Source organism: Salvia splendens, chromosome 17 (genome assembly GCF_004379255.2).
Source record: "Salvia splendens isolate huo1 chromosome 17, SspV2, whole genome shotgun sequence".
In the NCBI taxonomy this organism is placed as follows: Eukaryota; Viridiplantae; Streptophyta; class Magnoliopsida; order Lamiales; family Lamiaceae; genus Salvia; species Salvia splendens.
The window spans coordinates 20,982,900-20,996,811 of record NC_056048.1 but is presented as its reverse complement, the minus strand read 5'-3'; the positions used below and the strand labels follow the sequence as shown (position 1 = coordinate 20,996,811).

Here is a 13,912-nt window from a genome sequence, read left to right as displayed (position 1 = left end):
TGGAGGTTGGACTTAGGCCAAACCTGTTGGACTTTTACTAATTAAATTGAGCCTCAATTTAATACAAGTCCAACAGAATATTATAATCAGCCACTACAGTAAAATAATATTGACTGTCCGTCCAATCCCAAATTACGATCAATCCCGACTTTACCTCTTTAATTTATTATTTTCTGTGTTTCAGATATAAGTATCCATTAATTAATTGAAGTATGCTATTTGACTTTAATTAATTAATATCTTTTTCCAAAAGCTGTCTAGTTCAAAATTTATTTATTATTCTGGAATTAATTCCAGCCGGGTTTCTGAATAATAAAACCTTTTTCGAACACCTCTTGAGGATATTATCAAACTGGACTCACCCAACACACGATTCATTGCAATAACAATACTAGCACCTCTAGACATTGACCACCACTACCCAAGATATCAGGATTCTTGGATTGCAAAAAAATCGCACCATTTGATAAATCAAAGGAGTGCATAATCAATATCGTATGCTCAACGTTATTGATAAGGCTAATTTCATGCATCGGTTATGGGGTTAAATTCATTAATTTACGGGGTCTAACACATCTTTTAAGCCAGGTGTGTAGAAGAAATCGCCACGTCCAGGAAGGAAGGAAGATAATCGTCTGGCTAAGGAAATTGGCGAGAAAATGAGCAGAATGAAGAAGAATTGCCAGACGGAGGAGATCATTAGCTGGAGGGCAGAACGGAGAATTCAAGAGAAAACTTCTAGAAGATCGTCTCCACGTCTATAAAAGAGAGAGCATGCAACATACAAGGGGGACTTACGACTTTTGGCTCGGAGCTCATTTTTTTTCACACACTTCTACACACACTTGGGGTAATCGGAAATCTAGGGGTTTTGGGTTCGTTTTCTGTTGGCTGTTGTGCAACACCATCCTCGTGTAGGGCGAAGAAACAATTTATCTGCTTTCGTTTTAGTTTTCTGTTCGGATTTCTACCGAGTCTTTGCTGTTCGAAGCTCGGCTTTTGTTATTTGTTGAAACTTGCTTATCTATCTATGGATTTTCTATTTTCTGTAATGATGATGTTGATGTTGAGTTTTGATTATGTTAGATTCTGAGTTTGAGGTTGTTTACTTGAATAGATGCTTTTCGCACTTGATCTGGTGAATTGGAGTTGAATCGTGGTTGGATTGTTTTTATCAGAGTGGATTTGTTTAATCGGAGTTCATGGAGTTGTATTTGATCGTAGTTGGATTGAGATTGCTTGGATCCGGAGTGGATTAAGCATCCGACGTGTGGATCTGAAGCAGAGTTGGTTGATTGTGCATGAATCTGATGGCTTGTTTCTGTGTTTCTGTTTACTTAGTCTAGTAGATGTAGATCTGTTCGATTTCCGATTAATCACCAGTTTCAGACGTCCGAATTTTGTTGTTCTGTTTGAATCTATTGTTACTCTGTTTTCTCCATGTTCGAGCTTGAATCAGGTGATAAGATGCAGATAGTTGTTTGTTAATTTCAGAATTAGTTATTTGCAGCTTTTCATCGGTACTTTACTGTTTTCGGAAATGGTCCCCACTGCTCGTTTGATCTATGTTTAGCTAGGTTAGGAAGTTGTTTACTAGGTCGAGGAAGTTCGTTTGAGTTATTGAAGTCGTGACGATGTTTCATGTTTGCATGATGTTCTCTGTTTCCTAGGTCTAGTGTCAGCCAATTTTCATTCCCCAGCCTAGTTATAATTTTCTCAACCCAAAATTGTGTGGCAGCAGCCAACCCACTTTCCAGAGTCTCTTAAATGCCTTCTTACGCATCCGTCTTCGTGGGATCGATCCCTACTTCCCTGTACAAATTCATAGTATAGAGGGTTGAGGATTTTGAATGTGGAAATTGTGTGTCCGACGACCGAGACTCCCAAGATCCTCTGAATTCCTAGACCAAGTGATCTAGCGGATTCTCTAGGTTTGAGAGGCTGGACCAAGCATAAAAGCACACACGGTTTCTAAACAAGCTTTCAGTTATGTCAACAATGATTAAGAAATAACAATCACCGAGACCTCGTCTTTTAGTAAATAGCAAGAAAGACTTATCTCAACTGTTAGATCCTTCAGTGCTATACCACACCAGTGTCGTTTATTTCCTAAGGTAAGGAAACATGCGGACTGATACTGCAACGTTTCACGATAGGTAGCCAAAGCCTATCTAGGTTGTGAAATTCTATTTCTCTTTTACAAAGAACCGAGTGTGTCACCTTCTGTGAACATCGCTCACGACCAGTCTACTATGCAGAAGAATTAGACTTGTTTGTTTCTTATGCATTAAAATGTTTGAGAAACATCTTATAAAAGCACAAGCAAACGCTAATGCGATAAAATTACTTCTTCTCGTCTTGGGTTAAAAGTGGATTGTAGATTTTATTGTATACAAGCAATTCTATCCGTGCAACATGCTCGAAATATGCTTTTCAGTATACCAATCCTAATAATCAAAGTTGCACTACATGTCCTTTAATTGCATATTTTATCTATTTTGGTATTTTGACGTGTTTGTGAGAAATGTGCATATTTGAGCCTAAAAAGATAGCTAAAAGTTGAAGTTGGAAATCTGGAGCTTTCGAGACGCCAAGCGGTCCGCTGCAACACAGCCAGCGACTGCTGGCAGCCACCAACCGCTGAGCCAGTAGCGTTCCGCTCCGGAAAAGTTGTGCTGGAAAGAGGAACACGTCCAGCGACCGCTAGGGTGTGCACAGCGACCGCTCCAAGCGATCCAGAAGCTACGCGATTATTGCCAACGACCGCTGAAACAAGTGCAGCGACCGCTGTTCAAGAGGCAAAGGCTACGGATCAACGCGCAGTTACCGCTGGCCAAGGTGCAGCTGTCCGCTGGGAAAACGCGGCGCACAGATTTGACCTACTTTCCCCCCAAGATTTACCATACTTGGCTACCTTTTTCCTTAACTGATTAGGAACGATTTTTCAGCTATAAAATACCCTCTCAAACCTCTTCAACAAGCATCTTCTTTCTGCTACATAATTCTAAAGCATAATTTTTAGAGTTCTTCTTTGATCATCAAAGTGCAAGGAATAAGGAATCAAGAGAAGATCTAGACTATAAGGATTCAACCTTTGGGTTTATTAGCTTTAGTCTTTATGTTTTCATTGTTTTCCCTAAAAACTATGTCTTTAGCTTATTCTATCATGTGTAACTAAATTCATAGGATTCTAGGTATGTGTTAGTAACGACTTTGGTTATACAATTCCGTTTTGTTCTTACTTCGTTTCTTTTCTAAGTGTTGGATAATTGTTTCACGTTTGAGTGACACATTATGTGATGATTTAATAAACTTGCTACATAATCGTGAGAGGAGGTTGGCGAGTTAGATCTGCTTAGCAGACACCACAATTAGCTTCCCTTAAAACAGCACTGTTAATTGTGAGTGGGGACTTTTTAAGGGTCTTAGGAGCATTTAGGAGTTATGGATCTAGATTGACACCCCTAGTGTTAGTAATCTACGTTTGTATCGCATGAGCATAACTTAGGTGACTCGTCCTTCTGAAGTAGTTCTGTCCGAGGATATTGTAGTTGGAATTTGTATAACCATAAATGTGAACGCACATCCCTGAAATTCCCTTACCTCATCTATTTGTCTCTGTGTTTTATCTGCTTAAGTTGTTCAATTCTGTTTTTATTTTCAAAAATTCAATTTTCTCTCGGTTTTCCAAATAGTGAAAGAAGCTTAGCAGAAGGTAGACAGTCTGTGATTATTTTCCATGTGTTCGATATCTGGTACTGACCATTAGTTATACTATTTATACCCTATATACTTGCAGGTATTTGTAGTGCTAATAAAAAGTGCATCAGCTACAAATGAAACAAACAACGGAAACCCTCAAAATTAAACAAATTAACTTCGTCCTCTCCTCCAACCCCACATTCGCGCCGACTCTGCCCAACCAAGTCAAAATCCACACACTTCGGATAACACCACCGAAAATAAACCTTGCCCTTTTTCTCGCAACATTCCATTTGATTCCTTGTTTTCGTCGACTTTTGCGGGGGAAGCAGAGGAAGAAGAAGGGAAGGGAGATAGAAGAGAGAGAATATGTATTTGATTTTCAGTGGTGAGAGAGAAAAATATAAAGTCATACATCTATGACACAACCTGCACCAAATGAAATAATGATGCTCACCTAATCCCATAATACAGCACAAAGAAAGAAATCACAAAATATCCTGCAAGTTTGCAGATTCTCTTAATTGATTTCTTTTCAAACACCGAGAGAAGATCATCAAAGCCAACTTCAGGAAAGCTAAACAGGAAAAGGAATGATTTATTAAGAGAAATAAAGAAGTACAGGGATCTATTAAGTCTACCATTTTAAAACGATCCATTGTTCCTGACATAATTCCTCTTGATGCATCCATCGCATTGCCCTTATTAATTTAAAAAGGAAACCAAAACGATAAGAACAATTTTACAACTTGAAAGTGTTTAAAGTTTCCTCATGCATCCACAGGCATACATACCATTCTATCTAGCATACGGTTGTGAGTCTCCACCTCCTCATGTATGTCCCCCCGTCAACTGCCACAAGAAAAGTGCCGGTAAAGCGATAATAATGTTAACATACCCCACACAGGATAAACAACTCAAACATTCTGATTAACCCCATTCTGTTAATCTGGATTATTAGTGACACTTCTTTAGTTAGAGTTTATTAGCTTAAGAAACTTCTAGTAGCATACAGACATAACAACCATTTTGGTTATGAATAAAATAGCTTATAATTTTCTTCCTGGGGTAGGTGAATCTTGTTGGCATTTCAGGGTTATTAAGCATGCAAGTTCTGAACTGAGTTATCCCAGCTTATTAGGATTGGAATCTATATTGTTATTGTAGTGTAGATGGAACATACTACCCATTACACAGCACTGAATTGTTTTAGTCCAGTAATTGAATTCTTCTATTTGTGTTTCACTCTTGATGTGGGAACTAAATTATTATCAATTTATCCTATGAAACTGAAGATTCATCAATACCAAATATGAGCTAAAACTGCAGCCACCATTTGAGTCCATTGTATTTGTAAGAACTGATATGCCACAAAACCAATGGCAGAATCAAATAAGAATCCCCATGTAAAACCACTGGTATAGTATAAAGCTGGATAACTAGTTCAGCTCATTTTCAGCAGGCTACAAAGGATTAATATTGGCTTATCATAAGACAGACTGTAATTAGAATGCCATCAGAATGAAGATTGTGTCCGTCATCTTTTGAATTTGGTTCAATTGAACACACTGGGTTCAAAATGTGCATATTAAAATGACTTTTTTATACTACAACTATATCTAGCAGCTGACTGAAAATGTACCATAATGAAAATAATAAAACTATAGCACCAGTACCACCACAACTAAGTAACATACATTGGCATACTAATAACGAGAGAAAGTTTTGTTGTTTAGGAAGGTGGTTCTCACACGTTTTAAAAAGCTGACTCTATCATGCAAACTATCCATAGTTTGCTCATTGTTGTGATCATCCAAGCCACTTGAATATGATGAAGAGGCCCTGAGTCCACCCGCTTCAAGGGTGTCCATGTTATCAAAAAGGGCAGACCTCGAGCCTCTGTGATCCCTGTGCGAATATAACTTCATCATAATTTAACAGTAAATGCAACATATAAGTCAATTTTTTCATTAATATTCGCATGTAAGACAAGCCCTCTCTTAACAATCATAAAGTGGCCTAAGTTCTTTTAACCCATTTCAAACAAAGATCCCATTGGATGGGATCTTTTCTCCAAATTAGAAATGAAAGAAGAGACGAGTAACTCTTGAGCCCATCCCTCACGCAGAAGCTAATCGATAATTATCCTATACGATGCTTACTGGCCTCATAAAGGTCACACGATTATCTTCCAAATTCAACTATGTTATCTGTGTTTGTTGTACTTATGTTAGCCTACCTACATAATTTCAGTTTCACATAAAACATGATTTACAACATGTACATATTAACTCATTTCTAAAACCCTAATTCAACCACTTACTTTTCTGTTTTATTCAGATTCAAAATGACTAGCAATAGCAAGCTTGGGAATCGCAGATAATTTTTGGCTTCAAATACTTAGCGACGGCAGCTGCACTGCACTCGGTGATAAAACAATCATGCATCGTTTAATGATTTGGAGATCAGGAAGCGTCCATAAACAAGGCTTCACTCTTTTCTGAGGGAAAAATTAAATAATCCCTAAATTCGCAATGCATCATGTGAGAACAATTCCAACTACATTTCAATTCGTTCATTTTTCATTTGCTCCAATTTTCGGCACAAATGAAATCCAATGGCTTAAATAAAAACTACACAGTCAAATCTACAGATGAAAAGAATTCCAGATATTGATATGCAAAAACAACATTCAATATAACTTCTATGAATAACTTAACAAATATTGATGCAGAAAATCACACTAACCTCCTGTAACTCATGATAACAGAGTAGAATAACAGCAAATCAGGATACGTGAAAGCGACGAATGAAGAAATTTAGCGGATTCTGCAGATCTACAGAAAGTTTTAGCAGTGAAATCGAAACTCCTCTGCTTTACATTCAGCTGCACATTCTAGAATACGAGTAGTTTTTTTTTTAGACTAAAAGTACATTTGAAATCGGATCATAATTGGTCATCCGTCAACAATTCCGTTAATATTTAACCGTGAGTGATATTAATCACAATTATCACCAACTTAAATAATTTTAAATGATATAATCATCAAAATTATTTTTAAAAATAAAATCATAAATTATTTATTATAAACTCTAAAACCCTAAAAAATAAAATAAAAATATTTCCATACCACCACCTAATTAAATAAATTTATTACAGCAAGATTTCAATTAGCAATTCATCTCCAATGGCGCTCAAGCTCAACACAGTAGAGAGATAAACCTCCATAACCAACCATAGCAGAGCAGAGAAGAGCTCACCACTCACCTCTTCTTCAAAACCCCACCTCTAAAAATCAAATCTTTTCAACAATGGCGGAAACCAAGAAATACATCATCGCCGAGGAGCTCGCCACCCACAACACGCCCGGCGACCTCTGGATCTCAATCCAGGGCAAAATCTACAACGTCTCCGATTGGATCAAATCCCACCCCGGCGGAGACCTCCCCCTCCTCAACCTCGCCGGCCGCGACGCCACCAACGCATTCGTCGCCTACCACCCCGGACACGCCTGGTCCCACCTCACCCCCTTCACAACCACCTCCACCTCCAAACTACGTCGTTTCCGAAGTCTCCAAAGACTACCGCAAACTCGTCAACGAATTCACCAAATTAGGGCTCTTCGACAAGAAAGGCCACAACGTGCTATTCTCCCTCCACGCCATCGCAATGCTCTTCTCCCTCTGCCTCTACGTCGTCGTTTTCTGCCACGGCGCATTCCTCCACGCCCTCTGAGGCGGCGCCATGGGGTTTCTGTGGATCCAGAGCGGCTGGCTCGGCCACGACTCCGGCCATTACCAAATCATGCTTACAAGGAACTCCAATCGATTTATCCAAGTCCTCTCCGGCAACTGCCTCGCCGGAATCAGCATCGCGTGGTGGAAGCGCAACCACAACGCGCACCACATTGCCTGCAACAGCCTCGACCACGGTCCGGATTTTCAACACATGCTCTTCTTCGCCGTTTCCCCCAATTTTTTTAATTCATTCAATTACGTCACTATACTACAATCGGAAACTCGAATTCGACAAATTCGCGAGATTCTTAATCAGTAAGCAGCATTTCACCTATTATCCGGTGATGAGCTTAGCTCGGTTGAATCTCTTCGCTCAATCCTTCTTCTTACTCTCATCCAACAAGGATGTCCCAAATCGGGTGCAGGAAATTCTAGGGTTACGCCATTGATGAAAGTGGAGGAAGAAGATGAAAGTGGCCACTGGAATAAATAATTTATGATTTTATTTTAAAAAATAATTTTAATGATTAAATAATTAAAAATTATTTAAGTTGGTCAAAATTGTGATTAATATCGCAGACCGTCAAATATTAACGGAATTGTTAACGGAGGACCAATTGTGATCCGATTTTAAATTTATAAGACCAAAAAATTCAAAAGATAAAGTTTAGGACCAAAATAATAAACTGGGGATATGTTCAGAACCAATTTTGGTCCTTACTCTTTTTTTTTATTTCAAGCTTTTGCCAAAAATATTATTTTGGCGCTACACATTTTATTTAGTAGTACTAGTAATTTTTAATTGAGGAATTTGTTATTAATATTATAAATATTTTGCCAAATTTTGGTATTTTTTAAGAATTTTAAAATTAATTTAAAATATTATAAATTTTACATTCGTTTGTTATTTTCGTGACATATCATTACTACAGCTGACTAACTACGTGCCTTTTTAAGTAGTCTACAATATCTTAAAAATTTTACGTTTACACATGTAGCATAAATTTTTTCCAGAAATATCTTATTTGAATCACGTTGAAAATAGCAAACAAATATAAAATTTATTATATATTTTAGATGAATTTTAAAATTTATGAAAAAAGTAGAATTTGGCTAAAGGTTATAATTTTAGAAATCAATATCTTTTTTATTCCAAAAGTGATCATATTTTGTTTGAATCTTTAATATTAATTGTCAAAATAAATTTGACCTATTTATGAATTTAATTACCATTCACTAATTATTAATCACGCCATGTCGTTGCTAATTTAAGTGTGATAAAAAAAACTATCCTCCCACACTCACTCTGCCACACACATACACAATTCAAAATTGATTAAATTTAATATTTATTAATGATTCTATACACATAGAAATTATAATAGTTACATTCTTCCAATATTATTAGATTATATATCTTTCACTAACTCGTATGAAACATTTTCTTTTCAAACGAAATTTGATATAGTGTTATTTTGTTAGTTGCGTAAAAAGAATAAAGTAAGAAAGAAAGAAAAAGATAATGGAGTATTATTTTTATTTTAAAAATAAGTAATTTTTAGTGAAATAATCTAAAAAGAAAAAATTATCACTTTTAATAAATGGATTGAGTATGAAATAATAATCAAAGGGAAAACACACCGAAAAATAGTGTTGATCGAATTATAAACGATTTCTTTTTTGGCAAATTCGCATATGAATCAATGGGCATCGGTGTAAGCCACATAAGAAGGCATGACCCGGATCATTTCGTATAATCTCCATGCGGATGTTTTTCTACGTCGTCCCCAAATAGATCTCAATTGTCTGTCTTTAGCACTTTTCCGCCATTAAACAGCACTGCCCCAACTAATAGAAAATAGAAAAGGCAAAAATGAATGCTTCAATAACTTTTTGGAAATATGAGATTTCGACATATAATTTGTTTCTCATAAAAACACAATGAATATAAAACCTCTGGAAATCTAGAGACTCCTAGTTAAGTTAAATTCTTATACGTGTGTTCAACGTCATAACTAATACTCCCACCGTTCTAAGGGATACATTTTACTATTTGGAATGTCGCTTTCTAAATGACATTTCTTAAAAGGGTAATGCTCTAATTGAGTATTAGTAAAATTAACTAGGAGCATCCGGAACTTCATTGTGTGAGAATAGCTTCGGAGTTCTAATTCCAGTTCATGCGTGATTAAGAATTTTTAATTATAATGCCACGCGAAATAATAGCTTATTTGATAAGACACTCCTCCAATTCACCTCAATAAGTTAGGTGTTCATGTCATTACAGAGTGCATGAAAAATCATTAGTACTCTTCTTTTAAAAAAATATATTGCACTCAATGTTAACATCACCACGACGGCTCTGCCATCTGATTCTACGCGTCAAGATGAAATCACAACGAAATGAAATGTATCAACAAACTGAAAAATATTACTAAGTACAATATTGCTGAATGAAATCAAGTGAAGTACACAAATACATTATCGGTGGCTGATCCCGAATGCTCGAGAACCCAGTCGGCCATCTATGTGAAGAAATGAGACATTTCTACATAACAGACCAATATTAAATCAATGTGAGTGAGCAATTATTACAACACTTAAATAAATGGGAATGCACATAAAGACCAATATTAACAAAGGACTTGCATGCATAAAAGACTGTAGAATTTCAGATCGTAAACAAAGACTTTCATCTCACATTGAAAAATGATAGTAAGACATGGAGTATAAAAGAGAGTTACCTTGTGATTTTGTAAGTGTGGGTTTTACCAATTCACAGGCCTTACACCAACTCCAAGTGTGCTAGTAGTATTTAACAAATAATATTTCAAGCAACGAAATCAAATATAACAACAAACTAACTTATACTACTACTATAGAATATTGCTGATGAAATCAAGTTAAGTACATTATCTTTGACTGGTCCAGAATGCTCGAACCTGTCCGTCTGTGAAGAAATGAGCCATTTATACAAAACAGACCTATCTAGCAGCTACATGGAACATTTCCAAATCTATAGTACAGTTACACAGATACAAAGGATCAACAGAACCTGTCTCTTGTCATTTTCAGGAAGTTGCATAGTGTTGTTATCTTGGGGAGCTCTGGCAACGGCGACTGCTTCTTCTTTATCATGGGTGTGCCGCCTTTTGACCGTGCAACCATTAGACAAGGTTGTAAAACTGCAGGAAAGCATTTGTGTGAGATTGATTTCTACAGAAATAATCAAAACCCTATGCAACTGGATGCGCAGGCAAACATTACCTTCGGTCGCAATCAACAGGCCACAAATAAAGATCAAGTGTCGGTTCTGGATGCAAGTGAACACGTCTCTTCGGGGGTAGATTTTCCTACTCAGCTAATTTCTCTGTATTCTGCTCATCACATCTGAGTTCCTTATTCCTAGCGGCCAAGATTTCCATATCCTTCCCAACACCTCCCCTGCGCATTCTCAATTTCTCTGCCCTCTCCCGCCACCCCACTTCCAGCATTTCAACAAACTTGTTCTTTATCTCACACAGAGGATCGAGATCAACCAGCTCCTCACCCTTATACGCTTCCCTCAACATTGTTGTCTGAATCCCACCCTTCAAAGACATATAGAAAATCCCCGAATGCCTTGTAAATACACTTGTGAAACCATTAGAATACCTAAAATCCTCACAAACCTTGCCCAGGATGGGCACTGGCACTCTCTTATAAATCGACAAAGAGAGCAGCTCATGGAAAACCCCCACCATCCTCTTCTCCATTTCTGGTGAAGCAGGATCCAAATGAGACACGTCCTCATATGGAGAAATGTAAGGCAGCTCCATCCAGTCCCTAACCCACTCCCTCATCTCCTTCTTGAAAAAGAACCCCGGTGGAAGCTTCCACTCGAATGCAGGCCTCACATTGATCCCCATCAACCTCGACTCCTCCTCTGCTCGCCTCTCAATAACAGACTTACCAAACTCCTCATTACAAGAGACCAATTCAAGGTATGACTGCCCCTCTCCGGGTAATCCATGCAACCTAAAGTACTCTGGATGCGTAGACACTATTCTCACTAGAAAATCATTGGGGAAACCAAATTCCCTCTTCACCTCAACCAATTTCTCAACACTAACTACTCTATTCTTCGCCATCATGAGCAACTTACACAATTTCGCTACTATAAGCGGCTATTTATCGCTGTAAATCGATTTCTCCTCCTCCAAAAACCGATTCAATCTATCACTGGGACGGACGAACTGAACCAGGTCAGATTTGGGCCTAATCCTGTCCTGATATATATCAAACAAACCCGGATTTTGGGAAAGAAATTCTTCAAGTTTAATGGGCAAACGAAGCCGCTCGCGGCGTTTATCTAAGTACCGGAGCGGGATTACCTGACCCGGTTCATTTAGGACTTCGCGGACAACCCGGTAGCAGAGTCGCCATTTCTTGTCGTTCTCGATTGCTTGATCGAGCTTCGGATCCTTTCGCCATACTACTTTTAGGTTTGACATTGAGGCATTGAATTGGAGGATGTGGTAGAGAGAAGGAATACTCGGATTGTGGGCTCGAAACTTGGGTAATTGTCTTGATTTTAATAGCATTTTGGGATTAACCTTTAAGAGAGTATTAATACTGATATCGACACCTATAACAAGGAAATAGAGATGTGAATAAACCTAGCAGGTGGAACAGAAACAATCAAACCATCGGAGAGCTGTAACCTCATTCTAGCAATCTTTCCTTTTTGCAAGTAATAAACAAAAGTTACTAAAACTCTTATATATAAGACCTACAATTGAATATTGAAATCTTAGCAGGGTTACTAAAACTCCGGCATTTTCTCAGTACTTAATTTTGGTTTAAGTAAGCATATTATAGTAATCCAGTAAACACAATTTAGTTAGACAAACCAAATTATGGCTCGGACACCAAGTACTGACTACAAAACAACCGGATAGTTGTAAACACAATTTATGTTGTTGCTTTTTCGCTTCTCAGAAACAAAATCACTATAAATTTTATATTGACACCGAATTGCAAGAAAGAAAGCAGGGCCTACTTCAAATGCTCCACACTGTGATAAGCCAAATATGTCTCTTTCTTCCTTCTATTAAGGCATTTTCTCAATATTTATTTTGATTTAAGTAAGCATACCTAGAATTCATTATTGACATCTTGACACCGAAAGCTAGAAAGTTTACTTGAATTAATGAATGCTGAACGCTCAAGCAGTATTATATACTATAGCGGAAGAAACAATCCAGTTGCAGGAAAAGTAACTAAAAATTCAGGAACTAACAACGTGAATTTATAAACGAAATAGTCACAGGGAAAATGACGAACCGATTATGGTGGCGTGTACGACGGTGCCATTTTTAAGCTCAATCGATTGTTTAATTTCATCAAAAACCTGCTCGAATTACAACAATAAGTCAGACATTAACCATAACTCGACCGTAAAACAAACAACTCAAAGCATCCTCGTAGAGTATGAGGAAGAAAAACTCACCTGACGAGCTCCATCGTCGCCGGAGATTTAGGGGAAATGTGAGTTGTGGAAAGTGAAAACTATACAAAAATCAGTGATCTATAGAAAGTTGTATTTGGGCCTTTTAAGGCGAAATGGGCCTTCACTAACATATTTGCTCGAACCCATTTAAACGTTCTAGATTCGACCATAATTCTACATAGAAATGGGTTATGGGTTTTATCAAAATCATGTATTGGCAATGTTGACCAAAATTAATGATGACCAAAATTATGTTCTCTATCAACATCTCAGATTATCATTACTCAAATAATCATCAACCTCATTTTGCACATTCATATTAATTTGCCAAGTTTTCACAATTTAATCTGCATATGTGATTGAGGTAATGCACATATATTTAAGCATGTAACATGTTCTTGAAACCCCCTGCCTTGTAAGATGATTGGCATCACGTGCACAACCATTATTTCTAAGTGAAAATAATAAATTTTAGATAGAGTAATATAAATTTTTTTTGAGTTCATCAGATTAGGCAACTCATAGTCATTTGAGATCTTCATTCCGAATTCTCTAAATTCAAACTATGGGTGGGTAAACAGTTCGCGGTTAATCGAGAACCGAACCGAAACCGATCGGTTATTGGTTAACCGATAATCGAAATTCACGGTGTTCGAGTCGGTACAGATAAGAAATTTTTCTCGAAGTCAACCGATAACCGAAATTAAATTCATTTTTAATTTCAATTATTTTTTTAATTAATAAACTTCTACTCCTCCGTCCGCAAAACATAGTCACATTTGTCGACGGCACGAGTTTTAATGAGAAATTGGTAAAGTAACATAAAGGGAAGAAAAAATGGGTAAAGTAAGAGAGATAGAGAGAGAAAAAGTAGGTAGGTAGGTAAAATGTCAGATAAGAGAAAAAGTGAGAAAAGTATGACAAAATGAGACTATTTTTCGTGAACGGTGGTAGTATAATATTTTTATACTTTTAAAATTT

General features: G+C 37.2%; 1 protein-coding gene and 2 pseudogenes across 2 annotated transcripts; 1 reads left to right on the top strand and 2 right to left on the bottom strand.

The window, feature by feature from the left end:
* Window positions 1-4,155: 4,155 nt before the first annotated feature.
* Window positions 4,156-6,602, bottom strand: LOC121773717 (bet1-like SNARE 1-2). 2 transcript variants are annotated; one of them, XM_042170636.1, is made up of 5 exons: window positions 6,451-6,602; window positions 5,452-5,610; window positions 4,497-4,551; window positions 4,345-4,403; window positions 4,156-4,246 (listed from the first exon to the last, which is right to left on the bottom strand). In XM_042170636.1, the coding sequence occupies exons 1-5, from the start codon at window positions 6,462-6,464 to the stop codon at window positions 4,156-4,158; spliced, it is 378 nt and encodes a 125-aa protein (XP_042026570.1). In that variant the 5' UTR covers window positions 6,465-6,602. The 2 variants fall into 2 exon arrangements, 1 of the variants encoding a protein (XP_042026570.1); XR_006044834.1 differs by lacking the exon at window positions 6,451-6,602 and having other exon boundaries at window positions 4,172-4,403; window positions 4,497-4,554; window positions 5,454-5,584.
* Window positions 6,603-6,785: 183 nt separating this feature from the next.
* LOC121774450 lies at window positions 6,786-7,889 on the top strand (annotated as a pseudogene).
* Window positions 7,890-10,290: 2,401 nt separating this feature from the next.
* LOC121775263 lies at window positions 10,291-12,990 on the bottom strand (annotated as a pseudogene).
* Between the last annotated feature and the right edge of the window lie 922 nt (window positions 12,991-13,912).

What these genes read in the sequence shown, in the direction of transcription:
- LOC121773717 (XM_042170636.1), bottom strand. An exon ending in ACCGTATGCTAGATAGAATG is followed by an intron (nt 4,404 to 4,496) that starts GTATGTATGCCT and finishes TAAATTAATAAG; the next exon opens with GGCAATGCGATGGATGCATC. An exon ending in ACAATGGATCGTTTTAAAAT is followed by an intron (nt 4,247 to 4,344) that starts GGTAGACTTAAT and finishes TGATCTTCTCTC; the next exon opens with GGTGTTTGAAAAGAAATCAA.